Source organism: Sipha flava, unplaced genomic scaffold (assembly GCF_003268045.1).
Source record: "Sipha flava isolate LNK unplaced genomic scaffold, YSA_version1 3_pilon_pilon, whole genome shotgun sequence".
Taxonomy (NCBI): Eukaryota; Metazoa; Arthropoda; class Insecta; order Hemiptera; family Aphididae; genus Sipha; species Sipha flava.
In genome coordinates, this window is record NW_020273108.1 from 1,483,370 (window position 1) to 1,507,897 (window position 24,528).

Sequence of the window (24,528 nt, forward strand, 5' to 3'; positions counted from 1 at the left end):
AGTTCCATGTACACAAAACAAATTTATAGCTTACTCTGCAATGTCTATATGTGTTCTATAATAATTAGCAAATGCTACGAAGTCCGAGCCCTGGTTATTACATTAAAATAATAATATTCAAAGTTGAGCGTTAAAAAAACAGTGGAATCTGCTAATTTATTTTAGTAGTAATATCGTTTTCAAATATGTCGACGAATATACAAAAACGAATAGCAAAAAAACAATGTTCGTTTTTTTTTCTTTTCATTGTAGTATTAAGTGAACGCATGGGCGTAACTTGGAAATTTATTAAAAGGAGACTACAGTCAATATAGTTAACTTTACATTACTTACTTGTAAATATGTATTAACATTACTTTTTGTTTTATATTAGTATATGGTGATCAATATTACTAAGTAATGAAATAAATCAAGCATAATAAAAAAACTTAAAGACATTAAAAACATAGACATTTTTAATATTTTATAACTTCTAATCAAAGACATCGCCTTACTACTTAATTAACTATATAAAATTATTCATTAATCATTATCTTACATTATCTAAGATAAGCTAAAATTAAAAATTAAGATTTAAAAAAAACTGTATAGTAGTGTAGTTGTAGCTATAACCAGCTGTTTTTTACTTATTTTAATACAAGGTATATTAAATATCAGAGAAGGCACTGTCCTCCTAATTTATTCTAGAGGGTTATTGCCCCCTTCCTCCTCATTTTACGCCTATGAGTAAGTGTTAACATGAAATTGGATTGTATTTTCGTCTTGAGAATGAAAAAAACCTATCAATTTCAAAACCATATCTATGAAGACCTATTTAATATTTCATTTAAATCTATTTAAGCCTAGGATAAATATATATTAATTTTTTTTTTTACTTTCAGACTCGTGACTTGCATAGTCCGTAGATATAAAACCTTATGATAAGGGAAATAATTTTCTTATATTTGACATGGACGGAAAATGTGAAGATACATTTTAATTGGTTTATGATTGATGTTGAGCAAAATCAAAAACTTATTGGTTTTACAATGAATTTATGTTTACTCATAAGAGTGCGAACGGGGTAGTCAGGGTAGGCATTTGTCTACTCTGTAAACCTTCCCTCCCTCACCAAAATATTCAATATCATCACAATAATAAATAACCACATTATGTTCGACTAACTCGAAACGTCCATAAACGGTAAATACATGTATTAATTAGAATATTGAAAAAATGTAATTATTAAGTTAAATAAAGTTATCTCATCCAAATTTGTTGTTAATATTTAATGTTAATGTGTTATGTATGACTACCTTGCCAGTAATGTCTGCGCACGCTTATGTACATATTTACCTTATATTAATGATAAACCAATCAAAATACAACAAACATAATCTTTTTCATAATTTTAATTTTATTGTTTTTAAAATGTATACAATACATTGTAATACATAAAAATGAATTAATTTTTTAAATCAAGTTCGAATATTTATTTAATAATGTTATTATTAAATTTAATGCAATTGCTGAACATTTTTATAACCATCTGAGTAATTATATAAGGTTTATTATAAATTATACTTAATTTATATTCACGATCGTTATAATAACTCGACATTTTATTGAAAAATTGAGAACATTTTTTAGCATATTGCATTATTAATTTTAATGTTAATTATTGTATTAATACCTTTAATTGATCATTAATAACAATAAATATAAATATTGAAGAGTAGAGTATATATATATTATATCTAAGTTCTACTTCTAAAAATATACTAACGAATGAATAGTAGATAATCTTACAACTTGCATGGGCGCGGTTAGTATTTCCAATAACGCCTATGTAAATTAGGATGTTGTTTGCAAGATTATCTTAGTATGCGTAGTATGAGTAGTCATCGCTATCGTCTTCTTCTTCATCACTCGAGTTTTCAATTACTAATTATTATATAATAATGGATAGTTACAAATAATCAAAATATTATTTTTATATTTAATTCTACTGTCAACAACCCATTTAAATTTTATACAACATTTTTTAATTTTTCTGAAGATGTATGCTCATATCCTTTCGGGTCCTCGTTTTATAGATGTAATAATATTTAATTCTGCTAATAAATAAAATTCTATTGATATTTAGTATCAATTTTCTCCTATTGAATTTGACAACACAGATGTTCAACAACCTGGTACCCATAGCATTCAAATGTTTAATGTTCATTATGAATATTTAGTCAATAAAACAAAAATATATAGAACCATGTAGTATTTGTTTCAAAATAAAGTTATACGCATTTAAAGATATTTCAATTAATTTCATGAATTTAAAGAGAAATTGGAAATGTTTTGTTAATCGATTAATTTTTATTTTTCGTTGAAAATTAATTACAGTTTTATTATAAAAATGCTGTCAAATAATCCTTATTTTGATACAAAAAAAAAAAATTATAAATGAAGAATAATAATTACAACTATCTACATTCACCACATTTATGAATTGTTCTTGAATGTTTATTGCATACTGTTTGTTACAATTCATACACGATTTTCGTGTTTTTCTGCGTTTTTTAGTTTCGCAGTTCAAACACATTTTACAACAGTCGTCAACTTTTATATATCCCGTGGAGGGTCTGATTAAGTAGTTTGTCGTTAGTAGACATGGTTTGGTTTTGGCTCCCCTACGATGTATTCGGAAAGAGAAGATTTCAGGAAGAAGTTCATAAAAAAACATATAGACATCGGACTTTTAGTATTTAGAGTTAAAGGTATTTCATAATCAATGGAATACTATACAACAGAAAAAAACATCTTCAAAATTATGATTCATCAAATATGTAAAAAAAAAATTATCTTGATTTACACGAATATTTTTCAAATAACTAACGCCAAATATTGGTTTAACCCGTTTATAAAAAGTTTTACTTTCTTGATTTCGAGGACGCAAAAGATTTCACTATTTAATTGAAAGAACTATTTTCTAGGCTATTTATTATGTTTATATACCTAGTTGTAATGAAACGTTGTCGTAAACATTTTATTTTTTATTGTATTTTCCTTCATATTCTGTATAAGAATAAAATTATTATATCATACAGTGAAAACTGTCTAAAGTGAAATCGCATGGGACCAACAAAAAATTCCGTTTTAAGCAGTTTTCCGCTTTATTCAATATAACGGAAAATTTCCGGATTATTCAATTCAAATAAATACCAAAGAATATTTTTTCAAATTTTTGTTTTAAATAATATACCTAATTCATTAAAATTTAACTAAAATATAGGTTTTAAAATTCATTAAATTCAAACTGAAATATAGGGTTTTTATTACATATTACATACTAAAGCAATTAAATATTACGTATAAACATTTAGAATTTTCAAAAATGATGAAGAGTTTTTTGTTTTGTAACGGTTGCTGCTATTTTTTCTTCCGTGTTATATTTTGGCATTTTAATATATAATATGATGAACGGAAGATAAAATTAAAGGTGTACTGTTGGTGTAAGACTATTTCACAGTTACAAAGAAGAAAGTTCGTATCGTTTTAGGCGATAATATGCATTGTATGTAAGAATATGTATAGAACAATTTGATCTTCTTTATCTATCACTATTGTAAACAATGTACATTGTACATACGCCTATCTAAATTGTATACCTTATTTTTGGTTTATAATACACACGCATGCGTCATATTTCCGGTTTATGCAAGGTTTTTACTTGCATGGGACTTACAAAATTGTTTCATTTCCGCGTTAAAAAGATTCCGTTTTATTGAGGCTCAGTGTCTACATAAAATTATAGAAACGTGCCGGGACAATAGAAAAATTCCGTATTGGATAGTTTTCCGTTTTATTCAGGATCCGCTTTAGACAGTTTTCACTGTATTATCAAAACAATGGTATGTGCTGAATACTGATACTTTTGGACAGTTAAAATCATAAAACTATTTAATTTAATTTATTTTTGAAGTATATATTATATATATATATATATATATTCAATCACGGCTTTTATGTTCATAAAAAAATTAATTTAATGCACCCAAAATTAACATTGTCCAATTAGTGCCCTAAGCTGTAGCCTACCCAGCCTATTGGTTAATTAGACCCTGGTCCCGTGGAATCTAGCTGTTTTGTTGGTACATTGGTTTCAGAAATTTGAGACGATTTAAAAAGTGATCTATAAATATTTTCAACTGCCATTTTAGTTGAAAATTATATCATAATTAGACAGATTTAAGACCGTTCTTGAATATGTGACATACACAGTTCCTCACTTAACGCAAGAATATTCGGCGTTGGCTGTTTCTTTGTGTATAATTATATTATTTTAATAATTAATTATGTAGGCTACAAGGTTAGCCACGTCAATGATATTAAAAAATATTCAAGAGGTCATCTATTTGTCTGTTATATGGTATAAAGTCTAAACATTTGATCTATCCTATCAATACCACCTTTAGTTCAGTTATAATACATTATGATTATACTAATTAATTACTAATTAATACTGTAATATATAGTAATTCGTTCATTGCTAACAAATAAAAGTACTAAAAAACAAACATAATTATAAAACCGAAATGTAGATATAAAATTGTTTTTAAGGCGTATTGGAGACGTTTAAAGTATCTGCAATCACACGGGTAATTGATTACTGAAATACAAATACTAATATAATGTACCTATATTAAAAATAAATTGCATAGTAAACGTTAATAAGGTATGAACTATACTTCATAATCGATTATTTTCGCTCGGTGACAAATATAATTTGGTAAATCACATTTACATTTAAATACATTTAAACCAAAATTCAATGATACACTCATATATCAATGGAAATAATATGGGATATACCCAGGTATCTGGTTATTTAATAACGTAGAAAATTTTGGTTGTTGACAGTACGGTTAAAATATTACCTCTGTAGCCGCCATCGCGCTCACGTTCTCTTGATATTCTTAGGTATTCATTTCTTCTATCAGGGTCCCCCGATTCAATCGATTTCAAAATGAATTCATTCAATTCCGCACAATTAGTCACAAATGATATCTCTTGTCGGCAAGTCGGACACTTAGAATTGCGTGACATCCATGTTCGTATGCACCAAGAACAAAACATATGATTGCAGCTTAGAACAGATGGCTGTAACAAAAATTTAAAAACAATTTTTACGATGAGCTTTAATTATTTTATTTGAATTTTAATAATGGGTTCATATTATTATTATCCAAGTTGTCAACATATATTTTTTCTGGGTTTGAAAAAATGCTAGGTTGTAAAAATGATTTATTTATCATTGTAATAAGTTTTTTTTTTATAAGACTCTTATATGTATATGTATTTATATATATAAATTATATATTAATTTATATAATAATATATTTATAAATTTTATAATAATTATATATTATTAATTATATTATATATAATTAATAATAATAATAAATCATTAAATTTCGCAATAGCACAAATACAACCCATAAATAATTTTTCCAGGTGTGATATCATTAATTTACAATAATTTAAGTTGTTTTTAATGCACAGTAAATATAAATGTTATATAATAAATTAATAAAGTTGTTACAACCTTGATGTAAATTTCCGTGCAAAACGTGCATCCTAAAAATTCTCCAAGTATGGGTTTAAGCCACATCCAATTTCTTAAGTCCAATTGTCTAAATTCTATTCGGAGTTTTTCAAGACTTTCTTCGACGTTACATAAGCGTTCTACTTCCGAGCGAAGTTTTTTTTCGCTCTTAGTTAACCGTGCTACTTCTAGTTCAAGCATTTCAATTTTGTATTCATAATAATCTTCATCCTTCTCCTCAAGATTTTCGTTGCCATCTTGTGTTTTCGGTTGCCTGAAATTAGATAAAACCGTTGAATAATAAAATAAATAAATTTTGTTGTACGCTCACTGATATCCATTTGTATTATTATTTGATGATGTACTAGTGCTGGCAATTTCAGTAATTTGAACTGAACTTGTTCCTGTTAAAGAGAAACACAAGTTGATTTCATGTAGGTCGTACTAAAATACTGTTGGCTAATTATAATTCAAATTAAATGTAATAATGTTATCATCAATTGCATTATTTATGTGCATTTCCATAAGGTGATTTAAAACAAATAATTCAGAGTTGCATCATAATTTGTTTCTAATGGCCAATGAGTGAATTATTTATCAAATTCATTTTTATTTACAATATCCGAAAATATTCTATGTTACATATACTTTAATGTATTAAATGTATTAAATTAATTTATAAGCATTTAATTTAAAATATGTTGGAATATTAGGAATATAAAAAAATAATGTTGGTACAGTTATAACATATGTCTCTAACCCAGCGGTTCCCAACCCATGGGCCGCGAACATAGTAGTACTGGGCCGTGAACCATATTATATTAAAATTACATATATTTTTAAAATATTAAATATGAGCAAGTGAAGATGATTCGTTTATTGAACTTTCATGTGATCAGACTCTAAAATCGTTTTTTTAAACTACACCATTATTAACATCCTAGTTGAGGGCTTGAAATCGATTTTTGATATCGATAAAAATCATTAAAAATCATTTAGAAAATCAAAATCGTTAATGGTTGGTAATGATTTTTGAAATTTTTATTGAAATTGAAAAAAGTTAAAATCGATATTTTATATCAAAATAATTTATATTTAAATAATTTTAATAATTAAAACGATTTTAAATCAAATTAATTTATAGTTCAACAGCCTACTGGTCTATTTATATTGTCAATTCGTATAAATTGCCATATATGGTAATAATATTGATTATACATAATAATAACTAGTACCTATTTTGTTTTCTTAGAATATTTACGATAAGGAATCAGCGTTCGACGAGCGATTGTTGTTTTTATACACACGATTTATTCCGTATAATATGCTATATATAGACATTTTAAGGTGTATTATGGATAAGATATTAATTTATAATACACCATTGGCTGTCACCCTTGAGTTATACTTTTAACCACGGCTATAGACAAGATATTATCTATATTATATATTATATCTATATTATCTATAGATAAGATATTAGATATTATCTAGATAATATCTTATCTATAGCTGTGCTTTTAACCAATAACATACAATCAAATAACCTAAAATAGTTTTATTTTGTAAGTTTGCAATCACTACAGCATACAAAACTATTATGTTGATGATGTACTAACATTTGAAAAATGATCATAAATTATGGATTATATTCTGTTGTGAACCCGAAATCGAAAAAAAATAAATACTGATTTCTGAGATCGAAACTGAAAAAAATAAATATCGATATTTGATATCAAAAACGAAATTGCAAAAAATAAATATCAATATTTGAAATCAAAATTGAAATTAAAAAAAAATTAATATCAATAATCAAAATTGAAATTAAAATCGAAATTTTTTATTTCGATTTCAAACCCTGTTCTAGTTAAATATTCGGCAAGACTTTCCAGCCATCTCTAAAATTACACTTAGAAACTTTATGGGCTATACAACCTGTGTGTCCGTGTGAACGAGATTTTTCTACGTTAAGTTTGTTAAAAAATAAATATAGGAATAAACTGAATTTTGAAATTGATTAAGGGCTAACACTTTTCTATTTTAATCTAGATATTGATTCTTTCGTGGGGGACAATCAAAAATCACATTAAATTGTTTAACTCTTGAATAATCTGGTTCAATGAAGATTTTTTTGATAAACAATTGTTTTTTAACAAATAAATTGCAATATTTGACGTACGTGCACATTATACATATATAACTATTGGAAATTCTCAAAGATTTTCTATGAAATTGGTGGTCAGCACTATTAAAAAGGTTGGGAACCGCTGCTATAGCCATCGATTTCAAACATTTTATAACAATTACTTCTATGAGCTGTTTATAAAAACTTTAATTTATGTTAACATTATCGGACAATATTAACCGTATCAGTTAAAACGATTTCGATAAGTACGATGATGATAATTCTATTATCAATTCAGTGAAATCAATAAAGTTGATTACAAATTGCATTATCGACAGGAATATCTGCTGAGAATGTTTTTGATGAGTCTCCGAAGAGAAATTTAACTGTTAACATATATTCATTAGTTTTTCCAACACAATAATTTTTTTGACATACCTATTCGTATATTTTAAATATGGTAGAGTTTAGAAAAATAATTATCGTGGATTTTAAATGTAAAAAAAATTTATTATATGTCAATAAGTAATCATGATTCATATAGGCATTTAAATAACTAATTGAGAAATGTTAAGTTTTACCAATTTCTGAGGCACATATAGCTGATGATGCGGTTATTTCTTGTTCAGTTTGCATGGAGCTGAAATTAAACAATATAACTCAATAATCAAACAATGAAAAATTAATCACGATATAAATAAAAATTATTTATAAAACGTACCTATTTTTACTCATATAAAATGGTTGTCTCAATCTAAGACCATTAAGAAGTCCATTAATGTGACCAGCTTGAATAAGAAATGATTCCCACAAAGAAAGTCCATGTAAAAGGAAATAAAAGTTATTTTATTAATTGATTTTATAAATAAATAGTATTGATTTATTTTAAAAATGTTGTTTTGTACCAGTAAGTAAAACCCAGTAAACACAGTACGTATAATACACTGTATTCCGTTCTCTGGTTACCTTAATAAATAGTTAGTGAAACACATTCCTATATTATAGGTAGGAGTAGCATGAAATAATATATTCGCCCAAAATACTTTCAAAAAGTTAAAACGTCAAGCTCAAAATTAGAACAATTATATTTTTGCTACGAAAAAAAAAACCTGTCCAAAAAATACACTGATATAATACTAATTTATTTTATTTAAACTCATTAAAGAACTTAATTTTACTATTAATATAACTAAGTGGGTTGTAGTGGTAAGGGGGGGGGGGTTAAGGGCACTAAAACATGATTTCGCCCAAGGCGCCAATACTTCTAGCGCCGGCTCTGTATGTACCTACTATTTTGTTATTTAATATTTACTTTGTGTCTATGGAGTGTTGTCTGTTCAACGTGTACTATGTGCTATTGCCTAAAACTACTGTACTAAATAAACTAGAAATATTGTCATAAATGTGAGTATTTAATTTTTATTTTATAGTGTTATAGTCAGTCATAGCGCTAGAACTTTCTTCCAGGGGATGAGGGGTGAAACAGATATATATCATGAATAGAGAGAGTGGATAGTAATGCGTTTATCATATTTTTCTATGAAATCCAAATTAAAGCGGAGTAGGATATAAATATGTTTCATTACTTAAAGAATTCAAATTCATCTTCTTCTTCTTAGGCTTGAAACAGACCATTTAGGTCTAATGCCGCTTCTACAATTCCTTTTCATTGCATTCTATCTACTGCCAAGTTGATGCTATAAGTAGGGTCCACTCGTGTTAAGTTTCTCTTCACCATATCAAACCATCTTTGACGTGGTCTCTCTATGGGTTTTTTCCGCTCAGATTTCCATCGAGTACTTTTCTTATAAGACATCTTTCTGCACGCCACACGCCACACGTGCCCAACTCATTCTAGTCTTTTGCTACTAAGAAATTTGCAAATGTTCAGTTTATTATAAAGTCTTTGTAAATCTTCATTTTTTCTTCTTTCGAAAACTCCTAAGTCTACATTAAACACGGGACCATAGATTCTCCTTAGTATTTTTCTTTCAAAGACTACCCTCATCACCCTTTGTGCTGGCCCATGTCTCACATACGTACGTCGCTATGGGACGCAAATAGGTTATGTATAACCTTACCTTTGTTCATCGTGACAGTAACTTCAACATGAACATCCCTTTCATTGCATAATAACTTTTGTTAGCCATCATCAGTCTGAGATTTATCTTATCATGCATATTATTTTTCTCATTAATATTCACCCCTAGATACTTTTACTTGTCCGAAAAAATATCAAATAATCAATTTAATTTCGCATATTTTACCATATTTGTTCGATTTTTACTTGTTTAATCATATTGTTATATTCACTATAATTTTAGTGCATACTTAAAGTTTTTCATAATATATTATGACAAATATTTCTAACCGATAATGTATAACAATGTATGATATTATATGATATTTTACAAAATGGGATAAACCTGCAGAGATAATTATTGATATCGTCTACTGTATACTTGGATTAATAAATACCACAAATAGAGTATTAGTGTAAATATCTATATTTCAGTTGGTGTTCTATCATTCCTTGTTCGGTCGTTTTGTTTTAAAATGAGTTTATTGTGTAAATATATATATATATATATATATTAGGGTGGTCCTTATTTATGCAGGCGGAATATTTTATTTCAAAAAGTTAACACAGTACCCCCCTTATTTGTTAAGTCATAAATATACATAACAAATAATGGGGGTACTGTGTTAACTTTTTGATGTAAAATATTCCACTTATAATAAGTCATATGTACATATTGTAAGTAAAATTTGGAAGATCTCACTCGACCCCTTCTGATGCCGCATTAGGATTGAAATATGGCAAAAGAGGGCAGTTTTCTGGTTTTTTTAAATTAATTCAGAATGTATAGGATTTAGCGTGAACATGCAAAGCACTTAATGATAGATTTTATTTATGTCTATAAAAAGTCATTCAATGCAAATTCTTCTAAGTCCATTGTTTTTTAAGAAAAATTAAAAAATATCAGAATATTGTATATATTTTTCGAAATTGGATTTTTTAAATTATATATATATATATATATATATTAGGGTGGTCCTTAATTATAGAAGAAGAAAAAAAATACTTGTATTTTCCATTTTATATATATTTATATATGATCCATTTTATTTGGTACTATAATACAATAATTTCTGAGAAATTTGGATATCATACCTCAACCTCTTCACGTGCCGCAAGAGGGTTGAAAAATTACCATAGGGGGTAGTTTTATATTTTTTCGATTTTAATTCAATAACTTATACTATTAAAATGTTAAGAACCTTTATTATAAAACACATTAATATCTATAAAAAGTATAATTATATATTTTGTCATAAATTCATTATTTTATATAAAAATTTATTTATTTGAAAAAATTATATAATTATAAATCGAAAATACAAAACATGGTGGAGAGTATTACTTATGTGTATTTATACTATAGTTTGTTCTTTTTCTTATTTTATAAATCCTAAATGATTGAAATATATATATATATTGTTACTAATAATTATGATTAGAATATATGTCACATATATTTTACCTTAAATTAAATATTATAAGCATTAAGATAAGCTCAGACGACGATAAAATTGTAAGTACAATAATACAGATAACCAATTATAATTAGAACATTGTTACTAAATAGTTTAAGAATATTCGAAATGCTAAAGTTAATTTAGATCTTGTTTTTCATTGATACAAATAAGTGCGTTTATTGAATTTTTAAGTGAAGTTGTTTAAAATGTCTAGACAACAAATTTATTTGGTTGGAACCATGAAAAATCAAATAACTGGTTCCAAGTTACCATCAAAAAGAAATTGTTTATCTGTTTTATTTTACAATATGCGATTTGTAAAATTAAATTTACACGATAGTTCACGTTTGGTAATTGAAGAATATTCAATTTTTTGGAAAAAAGCTCGAATTTCCACTCATGATTTTTCTTATTGCGTAAAAAAGTTGAAAAAATTATATGATGATTGGAGAAAAGTGGAGAAAAATCGAACAAGGGAAACAGATATACAGAATAAACTAATTTATTGAATTTCAAGATAATTTAGATAATTTATTTGATATTTCTCATGCCAACGCTCTAGATTTATTAAAAATTAAAGAAAATCAAGAAATTTTGTTAAAACAATGAAAAAAAAACGGCGTCCAGGTTGTATGCTCGGTGCAGATATAAAATTAACGGGTATTGAGAAACGAAAAGCTATTCTACAAGAAGGAGAAGATAGGCGGAAAAAAATACAGAAAATAGAAATATCAAAATCAACAAGTAATTCTATGTTATCTAATTCTAGTTCTAGTTCTGAAGATGAGGAAGTATATTATGAAGATATAGGTCATAAAATACCAGGGCCTTCAAATTCAAAAAGAGCAAAAATAAATTGTATGACATTTCGATTATCATCTGCTTTAAATAAGTGTAAATTAAGTGATAGGGATGCTGCTAATTTATTAACAGCAGTAGCAGAAAGCTTTCAAATAGATTATTCCAAATTCATAATAAATAGACCAGCTATAAAAAGATCTCGTGAACATTTTCGCAAACAAATATCCGAGAGTATAAAATCTAATTTTACTAACACACATTTAGATTATGTTGTTTTACATTGGGATTCTAAACTATTACCTGATTTAATGAGCAAAGAAAATATAAATCGTCTTCCTGTAATAGTAACGGCTCTTAACATAGAAAGACTTCTAGAAGTTCCTGCTTTATCATCGGGCACCAGAAAAGAAATTTCTTTTTCCGTACATAATCTTTTACAAGAATGGGGGTTAGTGGACAAAATTCAGGCATTTGTATTTGATATGACAGCATCAAATAGTGGTAGATTAAATGGAGCTTGTATACTTTTAGAAGAGTTATTAAATCGTGATATATTGTTTTTTGCATGTCGCCATCATATATTTAAACTTGTCTTACACGCAGTTTTTTCATACACGAAACTAACTGTCATGAATGGTCCTGATATTCCTTTATTTAAAAAATTTAAGAATAATTAAAAAAACCTAAATTTAAAAAAGTTAAAAATATATTCATCATTTTCTATCTCAAACAATAATTTAAAAGATATTACAAATGAAATTATCGTATTTTGTATAGACAAATTAAACGAACATTTTCCAAGAGGCGATTATGAAGAATTTTTAGAACGGGTCATTATATTTTTAGGAGGTTCACCACCTTATGGTATTCGATTTCATCAGCCAGGAGCCTATCATATAGCCAGATGGATGGCTAAAGCTATTTATTGCATTAAAATATTATACAGTAATCAATTCAGTATAACTATAAACGAACAAAATACACTAGAAGAAATATGTTGTTTTATAGTAAATGTTATACTCAAACATGGATTTCAGCTTCTGATACAATATATGCTCCAATAAATGATATAATATTTTTAAAAAAATTAATGAGCTACAATAACAAATTAGGAGAAGTAGTCTTGAAAAAAAGTATCAACCATTTATGGTATTCGACTGATGAATGTGTTGTTGTATTTTCCTTATTCGATGATCGTGTTGATATTAAAATGAAACTGAAAATGATCGTAAAAATTTTACAAGGCAAAGTTCTTCATGGTGAAGTAGAAGACGAAGATCCAAAGAAAAAACTAATATTGAAATTTGAGATGTGCCACAGTTTCTCAATAAAGATCTTCCATTTGATTTACTTACTAATAAATCGTGGAAAATATTTCAACATTTTTCAATTCCTGATAATTTTTTACAAGAAGATCCAAGTACATGGGAGAATATGGAAGAGTTTAAGGAAGCTAAAGAAATAATATCATATTTAAAAATAGTGAACGATGCAGCTGAAAGAGGCGTCAAATTAATGCAGGAATATAATGATAAATTCACGAAAAATGAAGACCAGAAGTAATTTACATTACAAGTAAATTAAATATTAAAAAATAATTAAGTTTAAGAAAATTTAATAATGTTTAATTTTTTCCAGGTTGTTCAAGAATATCGTAAAACATATCCAAGGTTTAGTCATGAAATTTAAAAAAAAAATTTTTATTATTAGGCAATCTGTCAATTGTTGTGTTTTTAGATTAAATTTGTTATTAATAAAATTAAAATTTAATGAATATTGTTATATAAATTAAGTGTGATAACTAACAATATCTTTTTAGAGATTTAAACCGAATTATTCACAACTTTTATAGGTATACCTACTTTTTTATATTTTTTTATAATTAATACTTTTTTTCTTAAAATATAATGGATATATGACAATAAATATAATTATACTTTTTATAGATAATAGTGTGTTCTATAATAAAGGTTCTTAACATTATTATGATAAGTGATTCGGTATTTAAATTAAATTCGAAAAACTATCAAACTACCCTCTTTAGTCATTTTTCAACCATCTTGAGGCATGGGAAAGAGTTTAGATAAGAAAACCAAATTTAACCCTAAGCATTGTCTTATGGTACCAAACAAAATGGGGGGGGGGTCCTAGGTAAAAATTTCATAAGTTGAAAAATAAGGACCACCCTAATATATATATATCAGATATTTATTTTAAAATACTGAAAAATTCGAAACTGTCAACTATTTTATATCTTACATTGTATACAATTTCTGTAAATAATAGTCAACAATTTTTAGTGGTTCAGCATATTAACTCAAACAAATATAAAAAATAAATCATATTCATCAGACAAGAAACAGCAATTTGTTTCAAACACTTCAAAAAAATCTTGAATGTTATTGCTATATTATTTATGCCTACTTATATTAATTGTTTAAATAAAGGTAATAGGTATAATATTATAATCCAGTAGCATGATAACGGGTGCGATTTATCTTATGTGATTGCGTCAGCCCTAAAAATGTATTCTGCCTATAATATTTTATGTGCTATTCTAGTATATATTATTTAACTATTTAGGCCAGGCTTGAGATTTTGTCTCCATGGTCACTGTGCATATCACTGTGTATAATAATTATAGTACCTATAGTATTTTATACTATATTTAATATTAGATATAATTTATTGGGAATTTATAAATATGTAAAGATTTTTAGAATATAACATTGTCATAAAAGCAATTATTAAAATACTTATTTAAAATATCCATTATTCATATTAATATATGGAGAATAGTAAGTTCCTACATGAGAGTAGTAGGTAGTCGATTACATAAGTTAGTTCCTACAAATGTGATGTGTTCATTCCTATACGAATATAAAATGATATGTGTAAGTTCCTAAAGGGTAAAAAAAGGTGCATATGTAAGTTCCTACCTGAGGAAAAACAGGTACATATGTTAGTTTCTATACTGCGAAAAAATTACTTTATGGTTATTGCAATAAAATATTATTGTATGGATTAGGCGTATTAACACGAGTATAATCACTCTTGTTTAAACCGTCATGGGTGATGCCTACACTTAATATTGTATGACGATAGACTATCGATAAAGCTAACATGTAAATTCAATTTTTCGACACACAAAATAATGTACATCTACTAATTTTTCTTAAAAGTATTGTTCGAAACATCCGTGTGTCCGTACATATTCATCTATATATCCATCTATGATATCATACATATTACATACATCTGGTATACTAATCCTAATTTACAAATTTACCATGAGCGAAAATGTTATATAAATATTATTCAGATTGGATGAAAAAGGCAAACAACTGTTAGTTTTAAATGATTTAAAATTTTTCAAACATCATACATCTAAAAAAAATGAAAATAAAAAAATGTGGCGTTGTGTTATAAATAAGTGTAGTGCAAAAGTTTATAATGGGGGTCAAAATGCCTAGTTGATAAATACAGATAAAGCGTGTTTTAACTACAGCCATACAAGTGATGACACATTAAAACGGCAACAAATTGGTAATTCTTGCAAAAGAAAAGCTGTAGACTCTATGATTGAAAACCTGTAAAAAATAATACGAAAATAATTATCTAAATATGCTAACGAGGGACTCACCCGATTTAAAACACATATCAAGAAATATTCACAATGCAAGAATTATTGAAATTCTCAAACTTTTTCAAGCAAATAAGTATGTCAAAATAAGAACTACAAACAGTAACAAAAAAAAAAAAAAATATATCAGTAAAAAATAAGCTGAAGTAGACGATTTTACAAATTACCAAATTTTAGATTAACAACAAACAAAATCAATAAACATCATACAATTTAAAATAATGCGATTTTTATTATATTTTACAGTCGTGACTCATAATATATTTATTTATAAAATCAATATATTATTCGATTTTTATTATTTTGTCGCTTAACCTATAATATAATATAAGTATAAACACCTTTTTTTTTATCGTGTAGAAACTTATGTATATATATAATTTTTTTCGTCGTATGGGAACTAACATAGACTAACCTGTTTTTTTCTTCTGCAGGAACTAACATTTTAAAATCAAAATTATTTTCAAAAAAGACTAAAACCAGACTATATACAGCAATAATAAGACCGACGCTCACCTATGGCTGTGAAGCATGGACTACTACCAGCACAACCGAAAGAAGACTTAGGACCTTTGAAAACAGAATTTGAAGGACAATTTGTGGACCAATTTATGATAGCGTCAATTGAACCTGGAGAAGAAAATACAACAAAGAACTACAAGACGAATTGGGAATCGCATCAGTTATCAGCTTTATAAGAATGCAAAGGATCCAATGGTTAGGACACGCGATGCAGAGAAGTGAGGATGATATAAGTAGAACAATCCTAAACTGGAAACCAATGGGAAAGAGACCGCGAGGAAGACCCAGGAAAAGGTGGTTGGATGTTGTGGAAGAAGACCTTGAAAGATTGGGAGTACAAGAGTGGAGGGAAGTAGTACAGGACCGTGAAAAATGGAGAGATATTGTGATGGCGGCCAAAACTCTTAGAGATTACTAAGTGCCAGAGGAAGAAGAAGGAACTAACATTTTATTTATCTCGTGTAGGAATTAACTTACGTAGTTGCTTTTTCTCATGTAGGAACTAATATATGCACCTTTTTTTTTATCGCGAGGAACTAACATATGTATTTTTTTACCTGCTAAGTCTCGTGTAGGAACTTACATTCGCTTAATTATGAAGAAAGCCATTTCCTACTTTGTCATTGTTTCCTCGGTTAACAATGAAAATATTCAAACAGTCATTCCAAAATCATGGATAATTAATAAGGAGTCAGGAAATCCTTTAGTTAGAAATATTTATGAATGGTATTGGCCAACTGAACACGGAACTAAAAAAGTGGATAAAAAATTTGGTCAGAAAAATTTGAGTTATAGTGTGAATGAAAACATTCAAATGGGTCGACGTAAGACCAAATGTAACTGTTAAAAAAATTTGTTAAATTTAATTTGATCTTACTAATATAATATAATGTTAATTTAATTTATATATTAATGTTAATAAGTAGTTAATAACTATTTTACTTTACTATTGACAGAAACACATGCATTAACAAAGAAAAAAATATTAAATTTCTGTTACACCCGCTCAACTGAAATAAAAGAAACAGAAAAATGTAGAAAACGTAGATTACACATTTTAATTAATCTAGCAGTAATGAAAGTCTCAATAATTACTTTCAAAAATGTAATACCCATATATGTAATCTTATGATTTTTATTATTACAAATATTGCCCATAGTTAAATACTTAAATTAGTTTATTTAACATAAACATATTCAGGTAAAAAATAAATCACAAAACAAAGGTATTCTAAAGTATTGATTCAAATTATAGTGATGAAAGTGATTCATTATTTAACACCAAATTTCAAAATGTTATAGATAAAATTTCGGAACCAACAGGTATTGTAAAAATGAATACCTACTTACCTATAACTTTGTAATAATTTACCATAAATTAATATAATTTGAAAATTAATTATTTACTTTTATGTTTTTAGATTAATTAAATTTATTCTAATGTGATAAATCTGATAATGAGTTAGAGTATTTATTAAGTTCATCGACTCAAATCAGTGTTTTAACAAAGATGAAAAAACAGTAAAAAACAGTTAGTCATTAACTATTCGTGGTAATAATCCAAGTTATCTTCACTCATCAATGAATCGTTATTAAATTTAATTTTTTAATTTATTCAACAACTACTTTTAACAACTTGAATACCTAATTACTATTTGCAGATGACACTGTATGAGACATTAGTTCTTAAATTTTAATGAATATTGTTCATGTCTTAAAAAGTGATTTAGATCAAAGTTTATATAGTATTTAATTTAAATACCTACATTTTATTTTAATAAGCTATTTTATCAGTTGGAGAACAGATAAATGTATTAAAGAAAGGATATTGAAACATTGAAATTTGACGTTGCTAAAAACTATATATTGCTTATTTAATTAGAATGTTAAATAGCAAGGAATTTAATAACGAGAATAAAAGCTATTTTGATTGATAAAATTATATATTATTATATTAATTATTATATTTTAATCAAATTATTAATTTTTATTATATTTTGATTTTGATAGACTTTAAAAATATCATTAAAAAATGTTGAAGAATCAAATGATGAACAAAAAAAAAAAAAAAAATTCTAGTAAGTTTAAGAAAAATAAAACATTATTATTTTATTGAAAAATTTAATTATAACAGGCTCAAATACTTCACAAAAATGGCAAATCATTTGATTCCAAGCGGACTACTAATCAAAAAATTAATATGTTAATGAACAATAGAGTAGTTGAACTTTAAAAAAAATAGTGTCCCCAAGACTTGTTAAGCGTTATAATTATAACGTAATAATAGTAGGGAGACGCTAAAATTAGTTGGAGTACTTTGCGTCCCCCCTTAAGTCAAGCACTGGGTTAATTACTAATTAATTTTATTAAAACAATATTATAATAATTAGTAATGATTGATCAATATCGAAACTATGAAACGTATTCAAGTTCGTTTCAATATAATAATTATTATTTATTAGATAATAAGAAAAAATATTGTTACATAAATATATATAGGTATTATATTGTTAATTATTATATTATTGTATTGTTATTTTTATTATATTATTCTTATATTGTTAATATAAAAATATTGTTCAGATATTTCTTGCATGTTAGTGGTATTAAATAAAGAATAATTTTATGATTATTTATATAGTATATTTACAGCTATAGTATACGCTATATTTGTGTAGTTACACAAACTATGTATAGAAAAATATACTTTATGTAGTATACATTTTCATGTCTATATAATTTTGTTATAGATAGTGTTAAACACTTATTTCCTAACGAACCTGTACCACTCACAAGAAACCAAATAAGTGACTGGTTAAAACAAGCACCAAGGAGAAAATGATAATATTTTTTTTTTTTTAATATATAAATATGATTTGAGGAATAATTTGCTGATTATAATATAATATAGTGAGATAGTTAGCATTAATAATAACACATTTTTTTATTTAAAAGTATCTCTTCTGTTTTAATTCCTCTATGTGTATCAGACATGTAATTTTACAGGGGTGGCCAACTTTTATAGACTTGTGATCGGTTTTTGAGTATTTTTTCGACTACTGGCGTGCTGTAGTGCTAGAGGATCTCATGAAATAAATAAAACATAAATATTTAATACGTTATTATTATACACGTAGAAATAATTATTTTTAAATAAGATATGTATTTTGGTTTTAAAAGTAAAATATAATATTTTTGAGATTTTTTAAGCAATTTAAGAATACAAATTTCAAAACTTATTATTTAAACATTTGTAATTCATTATTATAAACAAAAATAGTATTGTTACTTATTCATTTATAAGTTTTAATTTATTTACATAAGTTGTAAAAATGTACAAAAATAAAATCAGTAAACCACGCCGTGAAAAATTGGGAAACCTCGTTCCCATGCTTACATAGCTATTCGATCTCAGTGTATAATTTCATTTTTCATAGTTATTTATTACTATATATTAACTTTATGAATTGTTATTAATTTAATTTATTTATGTATATAGTTTGAATGATGATATAAAAATATACAAAAAAAAAAAAAAAACAATAAAAATTTTATTTGTTTTCTGAAAAAATGAAAGATAGTCGCGATCGACCTGTTGGCCACACCTGCTATATTGTATAGATACTATATACATATATTTACACACATACATTCCTATATTAATATATAACATTAATATAATATTAGTTACATGATTGGGTTTAAACCGTTTCGCCCAGACTAGTTTAAATACATTTGAAATAAAGTTGGCAATGATTGTTTTAAATTAAATAATATTATTATTATTAGTTATTATTGAGTGTTATTTAGAGAAAATCACGAAGAGGCAACACTCTTTGTTCTCAAAAAGAAAATATAGTTTTCAGTTCACAAAAATGGTAAATTTAACAAATTTAATAAATTTAGTCCAAAATAATTATTAAAACGCATTATTAAAAAATCAAATTTACTCAAATACTCCGCAATATTTATAAAAACATCAAATTTACAAAATTTTTTTTTCGGGCAAACAGCTACAGGACCATCAAACACAATATTTATAAAAAATATTTCGGTATGCGTTTTACAAGTTTAGCTAAGTCTATACTCGATAACGACCGGATTTCTTGGGTTTGACTATATGCAGTCGATTAGACCAACACCGTCGTTATCATTTTGTTGTTATCAAAAGTAAAATTGTTACCATAAATATAATTTTATCATCAATTATAAGTTAATAATAAACTAATTACATTATTTTATTTGTTACAATGTAATATTAAGATATAAATTCAAAACTGTATTGTTAAATAATGTAGGCAGTCAAGTTGTTCTCAATATTTATTGTTTTCCCTGTATATATTTATTTATAATTTAGAAGTGCTTTATCTTTTAATATAAGAATAGGTAGATATAGGAACATTGATGCGACCTGCAGTTAAAAGTAATAGTTGAGTAACAGTAGTACTATAAAGAATTAAAAAATGTAATATAGGTGCCTAAACAAAAAATTACAATTAATTTAGTATACATTTTTACTAGTTTTACTATACATTGTTTCTTATTTGTTTGTTTCAACTAATTAAGTGATTGTTTAAAATTTAAAATTTTAAAAATGATAAAAAATTAACTTATTAAGTTTTGTTGTTATTTTGTTTATTTTATTGATTGGTTTGGAGGATGTACATTGCATAACAACTTTGGTTGATCTTTATGTGTTTGTGATTTAATTGGGTTATCATTCTAAAATTTTGAATTCTTATTTATTAATGTGCTTTGTGAATTTGTGAATTTTAAAATATGCTTTAATGTACATATTGATGTATATTTGAATTACTAGATGAAAAAAGGGTCGGAAAATGAAACTATTAATAAGTGTCTGACATACTAAAAAATGGGGCAATATATCTCAGTCGCTCTGGGGCCCAAAAAATTGTAGTTGCGACACTGGTCAAACATATTTATAATAAACTTTCTACTGCTCAAAATATATTTTCTAAAAACAAAATAAAAAATTAGAATTGCAACATATATTTCATGTAAAGAGTGAAGATGTTATATCTTAATATTATAATGTAACAAATAAAATAAAGTAATTCATTTATTATAAGTTTATAACTGATGATAAAATTATATTTATGATAACAATTTTACTTTTGATAACACAAAATGATAACGACGGTGTTGGTCTAATTGACTGTGTATAGATAGACCCGAATTTCTTATGCGTTATCACTTATTTGCTATTGATTTTATATATTATTATTTATAAATTATTTTTATTTTGACTATAATTACTATAGGTTTTATTTTCGGGATCAGAACTTGTTGTCTGTAAAGCGCTTACCTACCAAATAAGCATCATTCTTTTTATTATTCGCTAAAATATAATAATTGACTACACCACCTTTGCCAACTTAATTTTAAATTTATTTAAACTAGTCTGGGCGAAACGGATGATTTTATAACAACAAAATTTGGATGAAACGGGTACAGCCTACATGATTTGATATAGTTAATATCCATTGTATATCTACACCAGTTTAAAACAAAAAATACACATGGTAAATATTTGTATCTAAACCAGTTACCTATATATACTAAAAATAAATGGAGGAAGTATTTATATTTATTAAACGTAGAATATTCGTGAAATATCTGTCTTTTTACCTAAATATATCCTATAATTAAACTGTTCTTCAACTAAATATGCACGTATAATGTACGTAATTTTAGTTTAAAACATACGTTTAATATACGTTTTATATCCGTGTATATGTTTACTGAGAAATAATCATGGTTCTTATATGCATTTAAATAACTATTTGAGAAATTATTATTTTTACCCATATCATCTATGGCATATTTATCTGATGATTCGGTTAATTCTTGTTCTGTTTGCGTGGCACTGAAATAGAATAATAAAAAATTAATCCTAATATAAATAATAATTATTATTTATTAAACGTACTTATTTATACGAAATTGTTGTTCCAGTCCGAGACCATTCATTTTACCAGCTTGAATATGATATGATTTACACAAAGAAGTTCCATATAACAGAAAATATAAGTTATTTTGAAAATTGATTTTATGTAGAAAATATTTTTTATTTATTTTAAGAATTTTTGTTATATATCAGTAAGTATAAGTAATTATGGTTTATATAAGAATTTAAATAATCAGTTGAGAAATAATTAGTCTTACCCATTCCTGAATTGTATATTGCATCTGATGATGCGCTTAGTGCTTGTCCTATTTGCATGGCGCTGAAATCAAACAATAAAAAATCAATCAAGATATAAATAATAATTATTTATAAGACGTACCTATTTGTATTCATAGGAAATGGTTGTTTCATTATAAGACCATTCATTTGACCAGCTTGAATAAGAAATAATTCACACAAAAAAATTCCATATTAAAAGAAATACAAATTATCTTATTAATTTATATTATATAGTAAATGTTATTGATTTATTTTGTTCAAAAATAAATCTAATGAAGTTATTCAACAGTTGTACTATTTTTGAAGTTGATAACAATTATTTTTAACAATCAATTTACATTTTAAGAAGAATGAATCGATAATAAATGACATATTAAGCTATTTCGAAAAAAGTTGCTAAATACAATAGCCCAAGGATAGTATGTGGTACTACTGACGACACGAGTTGTAATATTAAAGTAAGCATATTTAGTATACATATATGTATAAGTAGTAATTTGAGATATTAAATATTTTATAATCATACTTGGATATTGAATTGGAGGTCCAAATGCTGCGTTTAGTGGCACGAACTGGGGCCTTTATAATAATAATTTTAATTTAATTAACTTTTTATTATTCATTTTTATTTTTTTAAAAATTATTGTGATTTTAATAATTAAAATTTTAATTTGTAAAACCTACCATGGAAGTCCATAGATACTATGAAAATGCATTTGCATAGATCTCGGTTGAATCATTTCATTAAAAGCTTGAGTTGAAGTTGATAAAAAAGCTTGAGTAGATGTAGATGTACCTGGAGTCATGTCCACTAAAACAAAATACAAATAGATTTTATTATTTATTTTTTAAATGTAAATTTTTTCTTATGTTTTGTAATCACCAATGATATTAACATAATAATAACAGTGAAATACAATTATTTATGTAATAATTAGTTATAAATTAAATTGTAATATATTTTAATTATCTATTGTTATAGAAAAAACCAAGACATAAAAGGTTATTAAACGTGGTTTGGAACATTTTCTTATTTGTTTTTCATAGGACTGTACGATATGATATAATGCATAAAATACATTCGAATAAAGTTCTCGACCTTTTAGATATTGCTGTTTTAAATGAATTTGAAAAGAGGAAACCAAAGGGCATGCTATACGCTTGCATTTTTAATGATATCTTGCTTTTGAAAATCGTTCTGCTTCAATTTGAAATTAATATGCATATTATTTTTTTTAATTTTATTTATTTATATTGCCTTTGTTAATAAACATTACAGCAATCTTATTAGATTAGTTAAGCATAAATATTGATAGTTAACAATTAGCTAAAAATAATTGAGTATAAATTAAATAAGGAAGCCAGAGGAATTGATGAAATTAATAATGGAATGAATAATAGGAATGAAGCGGGAGCTAAGGAGAAGATTAGAGTCGAGAGTTATATAACCAAGAGAAGATAAGAATGAGAAAAGAAGTTGTCAGCTAGAAAGAAAGGAAGGACAGTTAAATATAATGTGATTAAAATCACATATTGAATCCCCATGAGGACTAGTGCAGAGCGGAAAAGAATTAAGAGAAAGCTTGAAAGAATTATGGGGAAGGAAGCTGTGCCTAATACGGAGGCGGGTAAATACTAGAAATTGTACAGTATGTCCCATAAGCCCCGTATCACCCTTAATATCTGCGCGGGAAATCAATATATTTAAACGCGGTTTTTTTTTTTACAATACTTAGTATAGATATTCTGATTGAATGACATAAAATTCAATTTTTTTTTTAAAAAAAATTCAAAAATTCAAAAAAAAATATTTAAGCACTTAAGAATTTTCAATTTTTAAGATAGCATATTTTTTAAAACAGTTAAAAAAAAATATTAAATTTGAATAAAAATTGACCAAGTTAGAGCAAGTTATGTTTTTGAAAAATTATAATAATAGTTGTTACCTAGCAAAACATGAATTGCTCGATTTAATCAATCTCAATTGGAACGATGATTTTTTATGGCAATCTGTAAATATCTAATTATTAGTGGAGCTTTTAGGAAACATTAAAATTAAAATTCATATAATATTTTTAATCTTGATTGTTATAGAAAAAAAAATATTTTAT

At 25.9% G+C, this 24,528-nt stretch overlaps 2 protein-coding genes across 2 annotated transcripts; one reads left to right on the top strand and one right to left on the bottom strand.

The window, feature by feature from the left end:
• Positions 1-1,858: 1,858 nt before the first annotated feature.
• LOC112688747 (E3 ubiquitin-protein ligase RNF8-like) lies at positions 1,859-9,794 on the bottom strand. Its single transcript, XM_025562099.1, has 7 exons — positions 9,785-9,794; positions 8,425-8,491; positions 8,285-8,343; positions 5,910-5,982; positions 5,579-5,852; positions 4,911-5,133; positions 1,859-1,923 (listed from the first exon to the last, which is right to left on the bottom strand). The coding sequence occupies exons 1-7, from the start codon at positions 9,792-9,794 to the stop codon at positions 1,859-1,861; spliced, it is 771 nt and encodes a 256-aa protein (XP_025417884.1).
• Positions 9,795-16,387: 6,593 nt separating this feature from the next.
• LOC112688748 lies at positions 16,388-19,051 on the top strand. Its single transcript, XM_025562100.1, has 3 exons — positions 16,388-16,543; positions 18,344-18,427; positions 18,956-19,051. Exons 1-3 carry the CDS (start codon positions 16,388-16,390, stop codon positions 19,049-19,051), a joined length of 336 nt encoding a protein of 111 aa, XP_025417885.1.
• Positions 19,052-24,528: the final 5,477 nt, after the last annotated feature.